Here is a 23280-nt window from a genome sequence, read left to right as displayed (position 1 = left end):
CACTTTTCGCCACAGGGGTAAGTTGGTTTTCTCACAGGCGCTCTGCCTCTGCACAGAATTTGTCAGGTCATAGCTCAGGCTGTAGTAAAAGGAGTCTGAATCCATGAACATTTTGAACAACTCCTCCAATAATCTCTTCTCCAGTCTCTCTTTCTCTTTGCTTTCTCTAATCTGAAAGAAAAAAAATGGCTTTCTTATGTCTCTCTCTGTGAGTGAAAAAGACTCCAGTCATATTTTCCATTTCTAACCTTGCAGGACAAGCATTTTCCCAGTGATGAGTAGGACCTTAAAATTCCCAGCAGAGATAAACACAAGAGACAGCAGCCTCAGAAATATAATTCTAATTTTAATAACTATTGTTTTGACTTCCTAATCTAAGCCACTATTGTGTTAAAAGCAGTTAGATGAGATTGTATGGTGTTCTCTGAGGAAATAGGCACCAAATTTTGAGTCCAATTCTACATCACAAGAGATACTTAGGCAAAGCAATTTCTAGAAGTTTAGAACTTCACTAGAAGCTAATCCTGGTAGAAAAGAACTCTATTAGCAATTCTGCCAAAATTATGTCATTACAAAATGAAAAACCACAGAAGAGCCAGAGCTAAAAAATTTAAAAAATCAAAGTGGGTATCAGGACAGTAGTTCCACATTCTGCAGTTTTTCACTGGGGTTTTTTTTTAAAGTCTTTGTATTCATCCACCACATCCTTTGAACTGTAAACTAAACATTTTGGGAAATAAAGCCAAGTAGAAAACTTTACCTTCTTTTTATTTGGAGCAGACACATTAGATTTAATTTGAGTAAGAGTCTTCAGCAGAAATTTTGTGTCATCTGGGGACTGTGTAATCTTCTCTGGCTTGTTTATCCCAAAGTGGTGCTTTTTACAAAGCTAAAATAATGACATTGAATTAAAGCCAACATTTAAATACTCTTTAAAAAGTTCAAAGAAAACTGAAAGTCTACAAAAGCAAGATTTTGATGTCCAGAAACCTAGGGGAGACACTGAAATAGAGGGGAAACATCCAGGTTTCCATCTACAGCCTAATTGTCACCATTTTTTGTAAAAGGCATTTCCTCCTGTGGTTGTGAGAATCTCTGCCTCAATTTGACATCACCTGAGTGCCCAGACCCACCTCAACTTCCCATCCAAATTACATTACCACTATTCATTTTTATTTTTGCTCCTTTATCCATTCTCTTCTGGGAAAAAAAAATTTGCAACATCTGAAGTAAGGATTTCCCTTCAAGCCAAGCTATAGAATTAAGATTCCAAAATGGGATGAAAGCCAAAGGATTCATTAAAAAAATATATACTTTCTCCAGGTTCAGTACATCTTGTTCTTGTGTGGTATTCTCAGTGATCTTTATGAAATTTAGGTATTATTTTGTTGCAATTTCCCTCCCTAGCAGAACCTGTGATTTCTGTTTAAAAAATACTTTTAATCAAAAAAAAGTATTTAAAAAAAAGCACAAAATATTCAAGATGTCTGCTTATACCAGGAAAAAAAGACAAGAGGCATTTAACTTTTATTTCACTGAAGCAGGAGGGGGACAGTCAGAGTTCCTTGAGGACAGCCATACCTCCAATTCCAGATCCTGAGGTTCTGTCTCAGAAAGTGGAATCACCGCAATCTTTGTTATTTTGCAAACCTCATGATCTCCTGGAAGTTTGCCAATCAATGCTTTCTGACGAATTAAAAGGAGCCACCATGGTAAATCTGGGAAAAAAGAGATCAGTAGATGCTTTTATTTGTCTTGCCAGGCATTTATTTTGATTAGTGTGCCAGAAACCATTTGTCTAGAAGAATCCAATGAATGATGATTTGTTATTATTGTGTTTTGTTATTATGCATTGCAATAAAATAAAGAAAAAAAAAAAAAAAAAACTGAAAAATATTTATTCAGTCTCTAATATAATAAGAAGATTAACTATTTCACAGACTTACATTAAGGTTACCCCTGCTTCCCCTACAGCAATCAGCAATCTCTAGGATGATGGCCACTCCACTAATGGCAGCACAGTGTGAGAACAGCTGCAGCTCAGACAGCAAGTGAAGAATTTCCCTTTGCTGTCTGATACACGACAGGAGGTACAAACAAGAGAGACACAGGTAACATCTGATTACGAGATTCATGAGTGAAGAAATCTGATGAGCAGTTTACACATGTTTAAGGGCTCATGAAATCATTCCTGAGGTGCATAAAGTGGTGGAGAAATTAATGAGATTAAAGTTAATGAAGATACTGGTGACAGGTGCACTCCATACACACATCCAGCCCACAGCACTCGCAGGTATAGCACCCACACTTTAATGAGACAGGGAAACAGAGCAAACATTCCCACTGGCTGCTGAAGAGTGCCTGGACATTCCTAGATTTCAACCCCTTGGTTACAAGCAGTAGTTGAATGCTGGGCTTTTAGGAGTCAAAAGCAAAAGTTTTGTGAAGGGAGATGGAAAAGGCAGAGAAAGCCTTAGAAACAAACATACACACTCACGGCTTCTCCCAGCTGAGAAGCAGCCAACTGAGTTGAACTGAAAAGGTGATATAAATACATAAAAGGCTGTGGTAGACTTAAATATGCTCCCACACTTGTGATGGCAGATTGTGTCATGCATTATACTCTGAATATGATATACAGCCTTTGAAAAGTCTATTTAGCAGCTCTACAGCAAATACAAAGCCTGTTCTCCTTGCTCAGTAAATTCTAAACAGTATTTTATCCTCTGAATGCTTAAGAAAAACACAGAAAACCCCAGCAGTTGCTTTTATCTAAAGAACAGGAACAGTCATTGCCAACAGACAACTGTGCTACGACACTGCACTCCTCCCTCTGATTCTGTATTACTGCCTTTAAAAAAGAGCTGTGTTTATGTTGGGTATTAAGAAGCCTTTAGAAATTTCAAATCCTCATAACAACACACGTGCTGTGAGAGCCAGAGGGTGCCTCCCAAAAGGGGAGGAGGGGAAGGGGAATGAAGACATGCACCACCACTTCTTTAATACACATGATCCTGTAAAGGGAGTCCTGTGCTATTCCTGAACACTGCAGCAGAATCATAATCTCTGCAGGATCAGAGACACTTCAGGTCAGGAGGGATCTCAGGGCATCACCCTGACCAAGCAGAGCCAGCCCTGAGGCTGGACCAGGTTACTCCAAGCTGTCACACAAGCACAATCTCCTACAACTCATCAAAGGATACCAAATCAGGACAGGAGTGTCAGCAAATGCCACTTAGACAGTGATCATCACTGACGAGCAGGTGCTGGAACAGCTCCTCTGTGCAGGTGTAGGGAACATGCCTTGGAGAACACCTGCCTTTGCCCCCAGCATCCCATCTAGCAGCCATGGGAAAAAGGAAGCTGAGGAAAATGACAGATTTTATGCAACAGTGAGAAGACCAATGAATAGGTTAAAAAAACCCTTTTGAAGAAGAGAAACTGAAATGCTGCCAAACCCACCAACAAGAGATGCCTATCAGTTCACATGAGAAGAAGGCCTACCCTTTTTATGTTGCTTTCTAGTAGGCAAACCCAGCAGTCTCTGGCAAGCCAGGGCAATCCAAGCTTTTAACAGAAAGGAAGTACAACAGGGCATCCAGGCAGATATTCCTGCTGGGCAGTCCTATAATCTCATCTATTCCCACCTACAGAAAGTTAGCCACGCAATTTATTCCTAGGAGATCACCAATGTATGTCAACAAACAAAACAGACACTCTTTTAAGAAAGGTGACCATCTAGAGCTCCAATGAATTCATCAATAGGGTTCTGTTAGAGATAAGTATAAGGTAAAGGCACTTCTGAGCAGATATGCCACAGTAAAAAACCAGAAAAGGAAAAATCTCCACCCAGTCTTCCCTTTACCTAGATTAACAAACCCTGGCAGCAGTAAACAAGAACTTAGGAGTTTAATACAGACAAGTGAGTTGAGTATCCTTTTGTCATTTTGCAATGCACTGAAATGTCATGGTGTACATTGCAAAACTCTTTGTATTATCGCCAGAGCCACAGAACATTGAAAGAAAACAGGAATTCCCCAGCAGATCAAAAGCAAACAGTCAGGAAGTAATTATGCAGATAAAGTATGCCCTGAAGTAAAAGCTTCAACAATAACCATAAAAGCAGCATATTATAATAGCCAGCAATTTTTAAGTAACTGAATCCCTAAATATAGAGCATGTGCTTCTGCAGTCAGAAAGGAAAAAAAAAAAAAAAAAAAAAAAAGGCAATTCCACAGAAGATTAGTTATTGCCTGCTCAACATGTGAGGGATGGTGTGCACAGCAGAACAGGACAGTGTACACCATTCCAGAAAAGTACGTGTTTCAAGTCATCTCTCAGGATCTAATGTTCATTTTCAGTGTTTTATGAACTATGGCAGAGCAGATGGCCACAACTAGTTTGATGTATTGCATCCAAAGGAAGCTATCACCTCTCATTCCTCACTAAAATGGAAATTCACTCCTCTGTTGCTTCAACACTGTCAGCTGTTTTTCTCTAATGCTTCCCAAACAATCTAGCATTTACTTTCCCCAAATGCTTTTGCAGTAGCTTTTCTTAAACTGTACATGAGTTTACTAACAATGCTGCTTTTTGCAAGTATTTTGATTTTAGCCAAGAAATTCTATGCTACCACTTTCATACTTTTTGTTACTTGAACAACTTAAAAATTGGCAGCATGCAAAAAGAATGCTTTAGTTTGTTGATTGCAGGAAATTCAGTTGTATCTCAGTGAAGAGATTTCAGATGCTGAACAGCCTGTAGTTTCTATCAAGATTCAGTGGAATGCTAACAAAAAAAAGCTGGGGATAAGGAAGAAAGAACCCCATTTCCCTCCTGTTTATAGAGTCTGTGGAAACTTGTCAGCAGCATTTAACCTGGGTCATAATTAACCAGCACTGGAAGAATGCTCCAAATGAATACAAGTACACACACTGCACTGCACAGGGATGGGCTCTGACCAAGCAACAGAAGAAGCTGTGGCAGAAATGATTGTGTTAAGTGGCAGCTGCTGGAACTGGTTACAAAATCCAGCTTTGGTTATAGTCAGATATACTGAACACCAGAATTAATACTCTATAAAGGAGGTGCTTTATGCAAGAGATGTGTTTGCCTCTACATGGGAAGATCATGCAAAGACAGTTTTAACTGTGCATCTTACCAAGAAAATGTGCAATTATCTGTTTCAGTAACATTTCCACAATACATCCTAAAACCTTTTCCTTTTGTTCCCCTTGCTACTCTGCATTTTCTTACAAGTTATCTTAGGAGGGACCAGAAAATGGTAAGTGATCATATTCTTACATTCTGATATTCAACCAAGGTTTTATTGTTTGGGTTTGAGCTCCCCACACACAACAACAACAAAAAAAGTATCTGAATGTTTAAGAAAATTCACTTTGGGGAAGAACAAAATACTACTTTAAAGAGATTTCAATCTCAAATGTGAGCATACTGTTATTTTCAGAGGTACAACTGCTCCCTCATGTCAAAAATTCTTTAAAGAATTAAAAAGTAAACCATGTAAAATTGGCTAGCTGGTTTCTACGAGACAGCTTCCCTGTCACAGCAGCTTTCCTACAAATTCTCCTGTATGAGGCAAGCAATAAAACCAGCAAGATTAAAGAGTAAATTAAAATCCATTCCTAGTTACAGCTCATTGGCAAGGGTATGCCAATGCTAAATTACAGACAGCCCATGACTGATTACAGGGACATTTCAAGGTCACCTTAGACAATTCCTGCATTCTTGCAATAAGCAAATCTTTCAAGCCCATATGAGGATCTATGTCCAAAACGTTCAAGTGCATACAGGCTTAGTGACAGCTCTAGAGTGCACCAGTAGCAACTCCAATACTTAAAAAGGCATTTGAAGATTCCAGCACTTGTGTGTGCTAAGGACTTTTAAAACCTCTTTTCAACAACAGCTGGTAACAAGGCTCTGAGCAGGACAAGCCCAAATTCACCAAATGAGCTTCAAATTAAGTTTTCTGATCCTCATAACCTGGGGGCAGGGGAGAATAAATCAGAGCAGCAAGTCCTCCTGTTGCAGGTCAGCTCTGTGGAGAAAGCATTTCACCCAGCTCCTGCAGCACAGTTCTCCTACTGAGTCTGGACAGAACGGTCCAGCAATGTTAAATATTTATACAACTTCTGCTGATAAAGTTTCCAGGTGACAAAGATTGATACAAGAATAAGTAATGAAGACAGGTTACTGTTACAGACTGCTGGATGAGTCAGCGTGAGGATAACATCAAGCTGCACTTGAATATGATCAAGTAGGAATTTTTTATTGAAAACAGCAGGTTTGAAGAGACCTATGTAAGACATCTCAGTCAGCCCTCTCACTGTGACTGCAGCCTGATGGATGACAGTCATCAGGAAATGTCAGCAAATTCAAGGAGTTCTCAGAAGAAGAGCAAGGATAAATAGCTGGAGGCTATCTTTCTTCAGACATTTAATGGTAGAAAACAAAACACCATTTATAGGACAGCTACATCACTAAGTACCAGAATATCTACGACAAAAAGGATGAACAGTTTGTGATGGTGTCATCTGAACAAGGCAGAGACAAAAGAAAACACTTCCACTGGCCTAAGCAGCAACTGAGTGGAATGCCTGGATGATCTTAATTGATTCAGTAGCTCTATAGGACACATGGAAAGAAGAGATATCAGTCTTATTACCTGATAATCTTAATTTACCTGACAACAGCAAGCTGACACCTATTGAAGTGTCACAGTCTGGGGAAAGTTTCAACTCGGATTTCATAAGCAGAGGAAGCAGCTCACAATAAACACACATGCAAGGATCTTCAGTGGCCACAACATACTAAAAAACCTTCCAGAAAAAGCATTTGAGGTCTCCCCTTTCAAAGGCTTTTATAACTAGACTCCCCGGAGAGAAGGGGAGGGAAGGCTTTTGTGTACCCAAGGCACTGGTCTTAAAACTAAACACCACACCCCACACAAACACAAAAAACATGTGTCAGAACCAATCACTGAGCATTTTCCCACAGCAGAAAAAGGTCATTACTGGAGTTTAGCCATCATTCATCATGGACAGCACGTGCTGAATAGCACAGACAACCTGGATGAAGAGAAGAGAAAGTGAGATGGCAGAGTCTGAACCATTTCATATCACCAGATCTGAAAAAGGGTGGCTGAATAAATCTGTAGACAGAGCACAGACAAAAATATCAGGTGAAATTCAAAGAAGATGAAGTGATGCAACTGGAAAGATGATGTGGTCATGAACTTCATGGAGAGATGGGCTCTGAACTATTACTCCCAGAAACAGGACCAGGGGTGTCAGTACCTCTGGAGTCACACAGTTCCTACAACTAATCTGCCCTACACTCATGCCAGGGTGTCCCAGCCCCCTGTTCTCCATCCCATTATTGTCAGTAGGATGCTGCCATCCTGACCAATCTGTTTCTATTCAAGGGACCACAAACATCTGATCCATTTCAGCATTTAATCCATCCCGCTCTCCTGGAACACACTTGAAACTTTACCTGTATTGATCATATTGCCAGGCACTACTTTAAATGCAGGGTCTAAGCACTCCCAAAAAGCATGGCACACAGCAGGAGTTTATGGCTACCTTTCCTACCTGCCAGTAAATAGACAGCCAGAGCTCTATTGGCAGAGGTATCTTTCTGGACAAAGCTGGTATATATCAAAATAAATATTTATTATGGCTACAGGAATTTGCAGCTGATAAAGCAAAAGGAGTACTGAGTTTATTTTACAGGAAAACATTACTACTATCAGTTAGAGACAAGCTTATCATTGAAATAACAATGAATTCTACACCTGCTTGAATTGTATAGCTGTCATTTAATGGCAAGCAAGCTTAAGTGTTTCTTTTGCTTTCAAATATTCCTCTAGCAAGGTAGCAATTCTTATTCAGGTTTTTATACAGCATCAAGAATTCAGGCCTTACACTTTTGTGAAAACTTCCTTTATTAGTTTTTGTACAGGAATCTCCTTGAATGGATTATTCCAAAAAGTTTAAGAATTTTATAAATCCCACATGGAGCTTCAGAAAGAACTTCAAACACAAGCTTCTACTATTTATGAATGCAGTTCTCTATTTTTACAAGACAGTGTCAAATCAAAATACATACACTGGAGAGCAGAGTAAATTTATATGTGCAGCTGTAATACAATCACTTTGACAAGTCCACATATTTGAGGAGTGCTCCTCCAGAGCAAAGAATACTACATCATTCCATTTGAGCTGTGCAGTGTTATTTGCAATATCACAGAAGTTCAGCAGTAAACAAAACAAATAAAAACCCACCAAAACAGAACAAAGCACATACCTGTATGAAGCTGGACTTTACCAATGACTCCCTCTACCAGGCCCAGACAAATGGGATTCCAAGCCAAAAGAAGATCAGTGGCTGCAAAAAAGAACAAAGTTCCTGGTTTTAAACAGTAAACTCAACAGGACAATTAATCCAGGGACAGTCACCCTCTCCACTTTCCCCACCTTAGAGGGTAGAACATGTGCAATGATTCCAGCAATAATAAGATGATGCACACTTCCATTTTTGCTTGTTACCAAGTACCTATGACCAAATGACTAAATATCCAACAAAAACCCTTATCACAGATATTTTCCAGATTTTTGAGGGGGGAAAAGTAGCTTTGGGGTACAGTAATTGAATTTAATGGAGGCTTAATTCTCCTAATAACCACTAGAATTTTTGACGTAAGCAAAATTTTACATGGCTGTAGTGAAACTGAATAGCGGTCACTGAGTTAACAGCACAGCTTCAAAACCCAGCAGATGTTGACTTGCACTCCCAGCTCTCTCCCATTTGTATCCAATTACTATTACTTTCACATCCTCTTTCTATAAACATGCGCACACAGACACTTCCTCTTTTGTTAAAACACTCTCCACAACTACAAGGAATATCGAAGTACACAAAGTTAAGGTTTAGGTTTCTAGTTCTACTCTTAACAAATTCCAGTGAACCACCTAGGAAGTAGAAGAGAAAGCAGGAAGAAAATGAGTTTCTAACAGTGGTGCAGTACCTGTTCAAGGATTTGAGAGTGGGGCAAAGAATAAAATTCCTAATTCAAATCTTTAAAGTGAAAACAAATACTTACAAGCAAATAACAACTGTGTAGGAGAGAAAAATCTCAAAGGAAAAGAGGTTTTTCTATACCACGAAGGACAAGCTTGTTATTATTCACCAAAACACACTTATTCCAAGGTAAAAGTTTCTCCAGTTTTAACATCCAGACAAATAAATATCTTAGCTATTGCTGTAAGTAGATGAACATTTGAAAGAACAAACGCACACAGCGCAAGAGTATAAATCATCTACATAAACACACTTATCTACAATACCTTCATTCTTCTTGTAAATCTGACATCTGCAGGTGACAGCTGATAGTATGATTATTTTCTTTACATACTTATTTTAAAACACTGAATCATCCTTGAAACATTTGTAACTAAGACCTTGATATTCTAAGAACATTCTTTTCCTAGCTTCCAGCACAACATTTAATAGTACACTAGAGTCAGCTAATTTCCTCATTAATACAAGTACTTCCATGAGCTACAACAGAAACGGTTTGCAGTCAGGGTAGATCTGGAATGAACTCATTAAATGGGATGGATCACATGTGCCTGGACACAGACAAGCAAGAAATAAAAGCCCACAGCAGTAGAATTTAAAGCAATATTTGCAGCAGCAGTGCAGGGCTGCAATTAATGTGTGTAACCAGGCTGGACCAAGTTCCTGGTTCTTCCTTTCTCTGTAGGAGTGCTCTGGACAGTGACTTGATCTGCACAGAACCTTGTGTGACCCATGCCAGAATGAAATGGACTTTAAAGAGACTAACACAGTTGAGCATCAGGAAATCAGTGATGCTGGGTACGACAGAGCTGAACGGTTTGATGTACCCTCAATCCCTGCTGAAGTACTTGAACACATCTTGTATCCTCCTGACAGATTTGTGCTCAGACAAAGTTCTAGAACAGCCTGAGCTCAGTTTCACTCCAAAAAACACATGGGAGTATCTCTGTGCTGAGTGGGAAATCCGCACTATCAGCAAAGAGGAACACAGGCAGCCTTCCTCACTCCCAAACCCTCCACCATCTTTCCCAGTTCACCCACACAATCCCAGTTTTGTCTTCACCCTGGGACTCTTCTAGAGCTGCACTGTCTCACACTTCATCTACTTCTTGCTTAGTAATTAGCTTTAAACTCATATTTCCACCATGATAGCAAGCATAGTCCCAGAAGGGACGTCCGGTTCGGTTCAAACCGAACCCGCGACAAAATGGTGGAGAATGCGGGCAATTGATGAGAACTGTGAGATAATGATTAATTAGGAGGAATACTGGGCAAAGCAAGTATTAAGTCATAAGTTAAGTAGCATGACAGTGAGAAACTTATATTGTAATTGTATTGAACTATCTAGGGGTGGAATATGGTAGAAGCTGAATGTAATTTTGATAATAATTCTTAAATGTGTCTTCACAGAGGTGAGGGGTGGAGAATGTCATAGGTTAGCAAGCATAGTCCCGGAAGGGACATCCTTGCTAAGGGGTGCTTACAGTTTCCTCTGGGAACTGATAGAACCTATCAGCTGGCCAGTTTGAATATGGACAATTCTCTAAGCCACTTAAAGTTGTGATCACCTCTGTGATCCACACTTAAGAATAGGCAAACTCCCCCTCCAAGCTCTCTCTCGTTTCCGGCGCTGGGACAGGTGGCTGCGGGCCCCGTGTGGGGGCCAGCGGGCCCGGCCAGGCCCTGCTTGGGCCAGGCCGGGCCGGGCCACGGCCATCCTGGAGCCATGGACCTGTTCCAGCCGTGGAACCCACCCCCCCCCCACTGCCTTGCCGTGGGCAGCCGGAGCGGCTCGGCTCTCCCCCCTCTCCACTGCGATAAGAAAAATTCAACATTCCAGCTGCAAAGCTGCAAGGCCGAGGTGAGATTAACCCTTTTATTGCTGTGAAGAGCTGAAAACCTGAGGGAAGAGAGAGAGGAGATGCTTAAAGCTGAAATTCTGTTGTGAAGCTATGATATAGCAGAGTATCCCACTGTAATTTCATGAAGATCTGGGGGGTGGAGTGTTCAACTCGTGAGCAAAAGCACCTGCGCTGAGATAGGCAGATGCTGACGCAGCTGTAATTGCATGAGAAGTTTGGACAGGGAGAGATGAACCAGATGAGGACTTTTGCTTTCCAAACGGGAAAGGAGAAAACCTCAGTTCCTAGAGATGCTCCCAGAGATAGTCCTAATGATGAAGATGATGAAGACCCTTTGCTCCCAGAGAAGGAGAAGGGCCTCTGTTTTTGTTTCTGAACGGCTCAACCTTAAAACTGTACCCCAAAAAACTTCAAGAGTGGACCCTCGAAAGCAGTTGCAGGAAAAGCTGCAAGTCGGGGGAAAGGACTCACACGCAGGCAGAGAGACTCCTCTTCCTAAATGGACTGAACAATATTTGGAAGTGGGCGGCTGTCTCGTTGTGATAATGTTTTCATAGCATGAGCAAGAAGAGACTTCTCTTTCTAAATGGACTGAACAAGGTTATTATGGAAGTGGTAAACAGACTAAACATCTTAAGGGTTGTCTTTTTACATTGTCAGTGGGAGAAGGGAGGAAGGTGGGGGGAGGAGGAGAGTTCTGAAGGTGGCATAATTTTTTTTTTTTCCCCTCTTTTAGGTCTGTTAATAAACTTCTTTATATTCTTCAAGTTTGGTGCCTGCTTTGCATTTCTCCTAATTCTTATCTCACAGCAGATAAACAGTAATGAGTATTTTGGACCAAACCACTACAATATCTAAAAGCCAGCCAGAGGTATCAAGCAGCAAACAAAGCCAGGCACAGGAAGAATTTAAAGAACCAAATCAGTGGAGGTTAACCGTGGCTACTATAAGCCTAGTAATCTAGAAGACCTTTTATGTCTTTCTAAAACACTGATTTCCTGCTGTGACAAGGTATTAGCAAGAAAACCTCACTTGCTATCCAGAGCCTTCCTCTAGGAGTTTACAAGAGATTAAAAAATGAGGAAACAAGGTTTTAATTAGAGGAATAAGGAAACAACACTTTAGACCTGCCTGTAAAAGGACATAAGAAAACTGGTGTTATAACGGGACTGCACAGACAAGTGAGTCTTACACAGCTGCTCTATTGTGGGTTCCTCTGACAGAGGCAGCACCAGACAATCCAAGACTTCTACAGGAATCCTACTACGCCAGCAGTAGAGACGCAATGAGAAAAGGCTCTAAACTTTAAGTACAGACAAGCTTTGGAAAAGATGAGAATGCATTTGGAATCAAATGCATATTCCACCTTCAGAGTTTAAAGGCAGCAAATATGGATCCACCAGCTGGGCAGCACTGGCTCTTGAGATAAGTGTGATTATCAAGCTACTAATGGTAAAGGCTGACTGCTTTAAGAAAATTTTCCATGGGGAAGGCAGAGCATAGGGGGAAAAAAAAGATACCTATTTAGCAACATATAAGGAGACAAACATGTTTTTTTCAATGTCCAAGAAAACCTAGATGCAAAGAAGTCTTATGGGAGAAATGCCTACAGGCTGTGACCAATTGCAGAATCACACTGACTTCCTTTTGGTGACAGCATCACAAAATTTGTTTTTCTCACACTATTTCTAGAGGACTTTTTACAGGAAAGTTTATGTGACAGCACAGAAGCAAGCCAGTTGTTCTGACTAAATAAAATATATCTGGTTCCGACCTTCTGATTAGAACTTTGTTGTTGGTTAGAGTTCGATTTCCTGTGTGACAACCCCAGCTCAGAGCCAACACCCAACCATGCTGAATAAATACCACTACAGTAAATACCAACATGAACCTCTTGCTCCTGTGGAGTGCACTCTGGAAACAGGAAATGGATGAACTAAACAAATTAAATTTAATTATCATTCCCTCATGAACCCCCAAAGATGGGCTTTCATGCTGAGTGCACTCCTATTTACTCTGTATAGGAAGAAGCTGTCTCCAACTTTTGTGTAACACTAAAATTGTTCAAGACTGTTCCCTTGCAGCCATTTGGTCTGTCTGGTAAATCTGGCAGCAGCAATCTCCAGTCACTATCTTGTATCCTTGAGAATTATAACCACTCTATATTTAAAATCATTACATAAGTAAAGATTCAGAGACCCAAGTAAGTTAACTGCAAGCCTGTAGGTTAGTATTTAACTGTAACATATTTTACCGAATTTAAGAGGCAGCCTAAGATGGTAGACAGTGATAATGTTACAGAAGGTATCCACATCCTCTTAAAGTCATAAAAAGAAAATAACCATACAAAACAAAACTGAAAATCCTCAGTTAAGTTTTCAGATAGCATACATGAGACCTGGCCACATTTCTGACTGTTGAATGCTGAAAGAACTCATGACAAGTTTGATTCTTTTTTCTCTTTTAAGGAATCTATCAAAAAATATTAACCACCACAAGGCTCTATCAAAGGAAACACTGAACTTTCCTTACACATTCAGACAATGTTTTGAGATATAATGTGAAATTCAATTTATCAATAGTTACTCTTGTTTCCCTATTCAAACTTATCTTCCTATAAATGTCATACTAGTCCTCTTTTGAACCTCAGCGAGCCAGGAATAAAGACTTATCAGCTTTAAACTGCAACACAATGATGTTGAAACAGACTTCTTACAGTATTGTGCTGATGATAAAAGAGCAGTGTCAAAACAGTCATTGTTCCTCATAACAGAAAGTCAGAAGCTGTGTCCAAAAAGAATCACTACGAGCAGTGAGATGAGTCCCATGGAAGATCTTTCCTGACTTGAGGCATTCTCTGCTGTCCTCAGTGTGTTTAAATTTGATAGAACTGCCAGTGTTTGACAGGCCTTAACACTCTGATGTATACACTTGCTCACTAAGTTTCCATCCTGAAGTACAAAATTGCTCATTCCTTGCCTTATCCTACTAAATAAATTCAAGCTACTGAAACAAATATTGGGGTTTTTTGCTGATTCCTGTCAGAGATTAATGATCACTGCAATGCATTTACCATTCACAGCGATGGTATCAGCATTCAATTGCAGCACAACAGAACTTCTGCCCCAAATTCAGAACAAAACCAGCTTTGATGTGATTGACTTCCACCACCACCCTCAGAGCTCACCAGCAGCGATGCAGAGCCGTGCAACACCAGATAAAGTCTCTTTAATTCTTTGTGTTTACAGCAAACATAACCCTGATAAAGGTGATACAAAAGCAACTTGGAAGAGCATCAAAACCCAAAACTGCTTTCTGGCTCTTTCTGCCGTCTACCACCAGCTGAGTTGATCCAAGGTCAGGCACAAAGTCTGATAAGAAAATAAACTGCTGCTTTGGGATAAACCACTTGCTCAACACAGAATGGCTGGAGGCAAGCCTGAAGAGTTTGGGGAGGCAGGCTGGCAGCTTCCTTTGGAAAAGGCAGGAAGAAAAAAGATTAAATTTTTTATCATTTGAATGCAGCCCATACTACTGAGCTGCTGCCTGGTTCAATCCATTGAGTAGCTGTAACTATTTCGCTTCCAATCTTGCTATAGGTCAGAGGGCATAGATGCACCCCTTATCTCCCTCTTTCTTGGCCTTTGGGAATGAACCTCAGCTAGAAAGTGTTTATATCGACAGTGTAGTCGACATAAAAACATACACACCATCACTGAATTCCCCTCAGGTTACACCTAAGTATATAAGCACAGACATTAATGGGTCATTTCTCATAAAGTCTCCCTGGAGTCTGACAGAGCACTAATTCTCAATCATTTTCACCATTCGACACAAGCCATAGATATCCATTTACAAGAAATAAAAGCAGGATAACCCACCATATATATAGCCAAAACAAATCCCTCAGCTCTGTTAATGTAAATTTTAACACCAGAAGTGTTAATTTTCAGGAAGAAGCTTCAATACTATTTTTAAATAGATTTCGGGTGTTTTTTTCTTTAAACCGTGTCTGCTCTAGATCAAAAACAACTGTAAGACTTTATTATTAGCATTACTTGACCTTTACGATGTCCTGTGGCTTTTCAAAAGAAAGTCTGCTTCCAAGTCCCAGCTCATCTTTGAACAGTGTTCTGGAATTTTAGCCAGGATTAAGAGATTACAAATTAACTAGGAAGTCTTAAGAGTATAAAGTTGAACTTCTTTCTCTTGGAGGAAATAAATTACTACTTATGCAAATAAAACTTAGGCTAATTGAGCTTTCCTTTCAACATAGATTTCCAAAACTGTATTCAAGCTACTTGCAGGAAGATGGAGCATTAAGACATTTAGTACTACAAGCTCTTAATTGTCATGAACTGTTAACTTTATTTACTTGCATATTCCCCTCCAAACTTTGAACAAATTATCCCTTCAGCTAATCACCTGACTAAATATAATTTGTCATTTATACAGCTTGTGCTGTCTGTAAGTGTTATAGTCCCAAGAGCCCTCCATCACTTAGAGCTGAAATGCTTTGCTTTGGAAGAGAAATGGGATCACCACTGCTCCCCAGTCTGGCCCTGCTGTAAGGAGCCCACAGAAGGGTGACACCAGGAGGATTAAAAGAAAAAATCCTCCCTAATTCTCTCATTCCTGCTGCACCTCACAGCCTCCTTAGAGCACCCGTTTATCCTCCCCTCATGGAAAGCATGTTTTCCAAACAGGAATTCAGTGCAAGGTTTACAGTGCCTGAGTCAGGAGCCCGGCACACTGCAGAGCACACACCGCCCCAGCTGAGCTCAGAAAAATGAAACAGTTTATTTCTTTTATTGGGACACTTCTCTCCAATATCTCAGCATTAGACTGGATGAACACAAACAGGTCAAGCACAATTTAGTGACAGATTTAAAGCAGTGGGGATGGGAGCATACAATACACATTTGTATTGCTGCTGCCAAGGCAGGATGCAAGTCCCAGAGAAAGCACCTAAAAAAGAATTCCTACTACTCATCTTGATAAAGAAATACTTCTTTGTATTCTGGTGCAGTCAGAAAATCCCTTGAGTCACCAGGCATTGCTTGGGAAACTGGAAAACATACGGGAAATGTTCAGTTGTCTGGAGAGTATCCAATGTTACATGGAATTACACAAGGAACTCCTGTACTAGAAGTGGAAACAAACTGCTGTTACCAGTGTTTGCTCCAAACAGAATCTGACCCTGTGCATCAGTGGCCTCCAAACTTTCTTATCAAGTACCACACCAAGAAAAAATAAATTAGGACGTGTCCCAAATACGTATATTTATTTATAAGTCCAGTAGAACATGTAACTCATTTACATTGCATACATTATAAAACACACAAAAGATTAGATGTTTTTAATGGGTGAATAAACACTATTTTAAAACACTATTTATTTTTATTAACGGTACAAAATATTTTCTTCCAGCACCCCCAATGGACTGCCTTGAGCACCCACAAGGTGGTCTTTAGAGAGGTGGCTAAATATATGAAACAAGTAGTAATGTGCATTTCTACCACTTGAACTAAGAATCAGCTCCTCACATCCCTTCCACAAACCTGTAAATACCATTCAGAAAACCACCCAGCAGGGACTCTTAAAATGCAAATCAGTGCCAAGCCACTGGAGCTCAGAGGGTTGGTTCTTCGCTTGGTTGGTTTGGCTTTTTTTTTTACTTTAGAGCTTCCCTTTATTCTTCACATTGCTGAACTCTGTTAGCAAACATATTTTCTCAGAAGTGATACAGAAGAGGAAAAAATATCTTTTATCCTTCCAAAAGCAACAACACTGCACTAATTAATATTATTCCACACCAACACACATTCATTCCCATTTTTAGCTGGTATTTCAACAAAGCTCAAGTTGTTTGAGGATATACCCTTAAAGCTAAGAAAGCAGTAGGTTGTCTGCATTTTTTTTTTAATCCTATTTACTCTGCAAGAAGGAAACTATCAATCAGGCAGGAGAAAGATTTTATTCAAACCTACTTACAAAACTGTCAGCTTAAACACTATGTTCACTCATTCTGAAGATTCTCTATTAAAGGTCTGCTCAGCTACAGCTATACTGAAAGAAGAAAGCAAGAAAGCTATTCTATCCTCAAAAAATTACAATATAAACAATAACTGAGCAGAAGAATTTCCCAATTATGGAAATTAGTTTGTTTTACTAATCACTGAGCTGACTTATGCTAATGCTTCTTAAGAGCCATGAGAGAATTACAGTGTGAGCCAAGTCTAAGCAAGGTAAAGCTTTCCCTCACTGTCACCTGTTCTTCTGACTCCATAATTAACTTTTCTCTCTAATTGTCCAACTAATCAGGCTCAAAGCACAAAAAGAGTTATGGATTGGAAACAACCACTTCTAACACTAAATAAGGGAGTTATACTCAAAAACTTGGCACATGTTTCAGGAACAGACAGGAGTTCACACCACACACCCCCCATATATTCCGCCCTTTATTATTTTTTTAACTGTTGGGAACAATTTGACTACTCAGACAACAAGCAGCAACATATTTTTTAAATGTTACTGGAAGACATGCAAATACAGGGAAAAACTTAACCATCACACACCCATATGTGCAAAAGTTGCTGTTTTTCCTTAACTGAGAAACAGACAAGGAAAAAAACTGAAAGATAACAATTAATGACAGACCAGCATATTTGCCATTCACATTTTGCAATTACCTCTTGGGCAAGGTCATTTACTTTTAAATTTGGCTCAGAATTCTGTTTTCCAGTTCAAAGCATGTTCAAGGGCCTTGTTTTCAGTTTTTCAGAGACTCAGCAAACACTGCTCCAGGGCTCTATTCAAGTAAGATTTCTCCCTTAAAAGGAAAACCTCAGTGTTCCAAGTGGTATTTCATTCATTTGGGTTCAGCTTTTCAGGCAAAAAGTCCTCTCCCAGTTTTTATTGGGGAAGATGTTTGGAGCAAGAGAATAGATTAAGAATTAATATCTCTGTTTACTAAAGCCAAACTTTAATAAAAAACAGTTTTTGCACTATTTCCAAATTCTTCCTCTAGAAATACAACCAAAAATTTCTCCTCCTCTTGATACTCCATTCCTACCACTTGATTTTCTATCCCATTCCAATCTGCAACAGTTGTTTTGAAAGAACACAAGCAGCATATCAAACAAGTGGCTGCCTTTTTCTGCAGTTCAAAGTTTAAAACTTAAAATCACTAAAGTTTTAATGTTTCCTTGCATATACAGCTGAAATATCACCCACACCATTAAACTGTGAAACAACCTAACAAGAAGAACAGCATTCTCAGATGAAAAAACCACAAGCCCTTGGTACAGATGCAGACCTTTCTTAATTGAAATCAGTGTCTTCTGTTCTAATTATTTTAGTTGCAGTTAGTCTGCAATTTCCTATTCAATATTTAGTTAATACTAACTCATGAGATCAAAGATGAGTCACCTCTGCCAGCAAAATACAAGCCACAGAAATCCACTTGAATTAGATTCATTTCAATTCCAGGGGGAAGGCAAAAAAAAAAAAAATTAACCAGCCACACCAGAATATCAAGATATCAAGCATTAGGAGCTTTCCATGTGTTTAAAACCTCAGGTCATTCCAGCACGAGCAGGCTTTCCAAGACATCTACACATCTGAGTTGGGACAAGTTTGGCATTTTCAGAACTTTTCATAGAAGGAAAAGGAGAAAAAAAAAAAAAAGAGACAGGAACACCCTTGTGATATTCAACTCATCACCTGCTAAGACTCAACAGGAAAGTAAACACTTCACCTCAAAGTTTATTTAATTCTCACCAGGCCAGGCTGTAACACACTGTCAACCCACTTAAGTCTCAGTTTTGGGTTTACCATGCTCTATAAAAAGAATCATGGATGGAATTACAAAAAGTAAAAAATAATTTCCCTCTGAGAAATATATATGAAGATCTTGTCTCAGAGTCAGAAGCTACAACAGTGACTAATGTATGCAATATTTAACCAGACGAAGGATATAGAGCAGCCCAGCCCACTCCCCTGGTCCCCTCTGTTACCTTTCACAAGAAGGAAAAAGCAGCAACAGGGACCCAACTGCTGAGGATTTTTTCAGCCTACGTTCTCGCTGGGCTGCAGCTAATGCAGATCAGTTCTGACATCTGGTTTGTCACATACGCCACAAGTACGCGGTGCTGACAACCAAGAAAGAGTAGGGAAAAGAGGGAACAGAATGAGCAAGCAAGGGTGAGAAACAGTGCAGTACCCATTGCAGCTAAAAAGGCGTCAAAAAACAGCTTGAGGTTCCTTATGAAGTAACTTGAAATACGGAGAGAATATTTCTAAAGCTACAGCCTCCTGTGGAATTCATTTCCCAGAATAGACAGGCAGTTTCCAAGACATACTACTGAAACTCAGGAAGGCAATTTTGTATGAAATAATTCAGTAGCATGACTTCACACTCAGGCTGTCACCCCTCAGAGCCATGTCTAGAACTACTCTGTAGACTTAAACTTAGCAATACGTGCTTTGGTGGCAGTGGCATCACTCCTTACACCATTCATTAGCTCAAGGTCTTCATTGAGCACTTCCAGACTTCCCACAAAGAAACTTCCTCCTCCAGTCTACAGACACGAAGAACAGCTCAGGAATTCTGACAAGTCATTTCTACACAACTCCTGCAATGCCTTTGAGGAGTAAGGCGAGCACACAGATGGAATATTAGACAGCCTTATAATTTGTGATTCAGACATGATTTCACGCTATCAGACTAAGACACTTAACCTGAAATCTGTCCCCTGCTCCTCTGAAAATACTGTTTGGTAACATGTCCCTCACTAAAAGTATTTAAAATGCATTGCTTCAGTTGCTGACTCACAACCATTTTCAACAGATAAAAATGAAAACTGTAACAATAAATTCCTAAAGTGTTTGAAACAAACAAATGCTCATTTGCCTCTAGTTTACAGTTCCAGAGGTAAGATACAGCTTAACCTATCTCACTCTTACTGGTGGAGGCAATGGAGTCTTTGAGCATGACACCCCCAAAAACTGTGTTAGATTAATTCCAATCTGTGTATCCTTCAAAATCTGGTAGGTTTTTTTTATAGAGTGCTGGGAATCAGCATAACTACAAGAAATAGTTTTAGTAGCAACTGTTCCCAATCTTATTTGACATTACTGCCTGGAATATGATCAAGGCCAGCACAATGATAATAGAAGCTTTCACACCATAACAGTCTCAATCCTTTTTGTGCTGCTAAAAAAACAGTGAGAAGAATTCTGTGTCTTCAATGCTTTTTATCCTTTACACACACACATATATAGATGTATACATATGCAGATATAAATACATAATTTATACAAACATCATCAATAAAACGATGTTTGTAATCTGTATAAAAGTACCAGTCAGGAGAAGCCACACAGAGCATAAACAGAGTAATCCCAGAGTGAAATCCTGACCAAGACCTGATGTAAGGCATTTAAGGCATGATTGAACAGCACATGTTTTTTCACTACACTGAAAAAAGTACACTCTAGACAGCCAAATTCTTTAAAAAAAGAAAAAAAAAATCTATGATGCCAAAGTGATTCATGGATTTCCTGCAGGTGACTCATTAGTGCTTTCACTTTAGAGAATAAAAAAACCCCAGCAACATCTTGTAAACACAGGCTGACAACCTTCAAATGAGGGCCAACCTCAGACTTTGCTTATGGCAAATATTTATCAAGATTATTTGCCTTTTTTTTTTAATTCAAGCTGTTAATCTGCATGATCCAAAGAGGTCAGAAATACAGCTTTCAACATTAGCAAATTCCTGAACATGCCTTTACAGTTGAGGAAGGAGAGTATTTTAAAGCTTAGCATCAGCTCTTTAGATTCAGACCTACCATCTCAAGCAATGATTTGCAAGGTTTATCAGTATTATCTATTTCAACCCATGAATGTGCAAAGATTAATTCAAAGCAGCCTCTGTGAGACAGAATAAAACCAAAGCCTCCAAAACCAAGCAGAGACACATAGTTAGATCACAGCCTTTTGACAGATTATTAAACATGTCAATGAACACAAGTTATGACTTTGGGTTTTTTTAACATGGCAGTGACTCATCACACAGAAATCCATCTACTCATTTCCGGGCAGTAGCCTCGATAATAAATGGTCAAATGTAATAAAATTGCAAACTTGGGGATATGCAGTTTTGTCTTAATACAAGAAAGAGCTATTGATCCAAGAAACACTTCCTGTGAGAGAACTGTTTCTTTCTTGGGCTTACTTTCAACCCTAAGGATTTCAGTACTAAGGCACTTCATTGCACAGTCCTGGAGTCCACTGCCAAGAAGATGATCCACAGACAGGGCTGGAAAAACAAAGCTGCAAACACGTGGAAATGGGAAAGCATTGCTACCAATTGAGAGTTTCAAGCAGACCAAGGGACTTCAATATCACATTACCTTCCGTTAATCTGCAGGTCACACACAATAGGGATCGCATGTAAACTGCCTGAAAATGCAGAGGCAGCCTAAGGACAAAATGCTGCTGGAACAGCAGGCAGACAAACTGCTGGGCACTGGCAAAGCCTCCAGGAAGTAAAGGGACATCAAGATAAAATAAAACACAGCAATGGCTGCATGAAAGCAAGGGATTGATGCTTTCAAAAGTTAAAGTTATCAAACACCAGCCTCCAGAACTACAGTTCACTACTTAGTGTTTTAATTACTGTGGGTCAAGTAAGAGCTTTTATGCCCACGCAGATGGCTGTAACCATCACAAACCTAAACCTGAGGGGTTTTCCCCCCCGTGAAAGCACACATTTCAATGACTAGCAGTACTGTCTGATAGCTTAGCATCAATTATTTTCTAAGATCTCTTGCAAATCAAAGTATTGCTGGATTAGCGAAGTTGATGGACAAGAGTTAGTCATGCTAACTTGAGACAGATTGCAACTTTATCTGAGACGCAAACAAATTGCACTGAGAAGACACAACTCTAGGATGAAAATATAACAAGAAAGCGCTGTGCGAGAAACAGTTCTTTGGAAAAACACAGATAACAACAGTATTCAATGTTTATGTTTAAAGATTGTCCAGCCTTTCACAGAAGCTCATAAAGCCTACTGTACTCAGATAGCCAACCTGGCCATATACATGTTTAGCCACCTTTTTTGGCCTAACACAGATCACACTTTTAGAAAGCTGTAAGTAACATCTGTGCAGCCTGCCACATGTTTGGTGAAATACCCAGCTATTTGGAATTTCTTTCACATATAAGCAGGGTCAGCATGGTCCGTTGCATCAAAGCTATGCATCAGAAACACAAAGAATGAAAAAACTCACAGAATGCTTTGGCTTGGAAGGGACTTTAAAGATCATCGTGTTACAACCCCCTGCCATGGGAGCCAATATTACACAAAGCAAGATAATTTCCACGGGTGGCATTTTATTTTATAGACACCTTTACTGACTAACCTCCTAGGTAGGATAAGATAATTACCATTGTTTCAAAATTCCCTTTTACACAACTCATCTCAATTTCTGTTTGCCTTCCCTTCAGTCTTACATCAATACACAGTGGAGCTCTGTGTAATTGTCGCTTACACAGCCTGTAATCACCGAAAAATTTAGAAGCACTTTAGAAGCCACAGAATCACAGAACGTCAAAAGCTTGGAATGGACCTTAAAGCTCACCCAGTCCCTACCCGGTGTAGCCACCTGTTCAATTCCTCCTGGAAGAGGCGACCACGGGACACATCTGCCCGAAGACGCAGTGCCCATGCACCGGGAGCATTCCTTATGTAAGGCTGACACCGGCCCCACACGGCCCTTCGCACCCCGCGATGCTCCCCGGGGACGCCCAGGTGCCTCTCGACACCGGCACCGATTCGGGTCACGCCGGGCGCGGAGCCCCGGGCGGGGGCAGCGCTGCTTCATCGTGCGGGAAACAAACTCGCGGAGCGGGAAAGCAACGCGCCAGCCGGGACCCCGGGACACGCGTGACCTCCCGCGGCCCGGGGGGAGCCGGGGCTGGTCCTGCGAGCTGCGGGGCGATGGGCAGCGATACCGAACCTCCGCGGTGCCGCCGGGGACACGGCGCCCCGGCCCCGCCGCCCCCCGCCCGCCCCGGCGCTCGGGTGGGTCCCAGCCCGCCCTTCCCCGCGCAGGCAGCGGGCGCGGCCGCGGGGGTCTCACCGGCTCGCAGCTGCAGGCTGCCGTCCCTCCGGCTGCACCACAGCGCCCGCTCCCCGCTCTGCAGGATGTAGTGGTCCTTGGCTTGGAACAGCTCCATCCTCGCACGCCGGGAGTCGCCGGGAGAGAGGGTCGGAGGGACAGAGGGAGGAAGGGGCGCTCCCGCCGC

At 40.6% G+C, this 23280-nt stretch overlaps 1 protein-coding gene across 1 annotated transcript in view; it reads right to left on the bottom strand.

The window, feature by feature from the left end:
- The window catches only part of INPP5F (inositol polyphosphate-5-phosphatase F), a 41551-nt gene that overhangs the window by 17826 nt on the left and 445 nt on the right, over nucleotides 1–23280 (bottom strand). The window contains exons 2-6 of the mRNA XM_042019458.1: nucleotides 23115–23280; nucleotides 8329–8409; nucleotides 1582–1718; nucleotides 761–889; nucleotides 4–171 (exon numbers count right to left, since the gene is read on the bottom strand). The exon at nucleotides 23115–23280 is cut by the window's right edge and continues 2 nt beyond it. Of these exons, the coding sequence (XP_041875392.1) occupies nucleotides 4–171; nucleotides 761–889; nucleotides 1582–1718; nucleotides 8329–8409; nucleotides 23115–23211 (612 nt within the window). The 5' untranslated portion in view covers nucleotides 23212–23280. The remainder of the gene's footprint in view (nucleotides 1–3; nucleotides 172–760; nucleotides 890–1581; nucleotides 1719–8328; nucleotides 8410–23114) is intronic.

The sequence above is a fragment of the Corvus kubaryi genome, unplaced genomic scaffold (genome assembly GCF_017639235.1).
Source record: "Corvus kubaryi isolate FWS band 111438036 unplaced genomic scaffold, C.kubaryi_AGA036_p1.0 138, whole genome shotgun sequence".
Lineage (NCBI taxonomy): Eukaryota > Metazoa > Chordata > Aves > Passeriformes > Corvidae > Corvus > Corvus kubaryi.
This window is presented reverse-complemented; position numbering and strand designations above follow the sequence as displayed.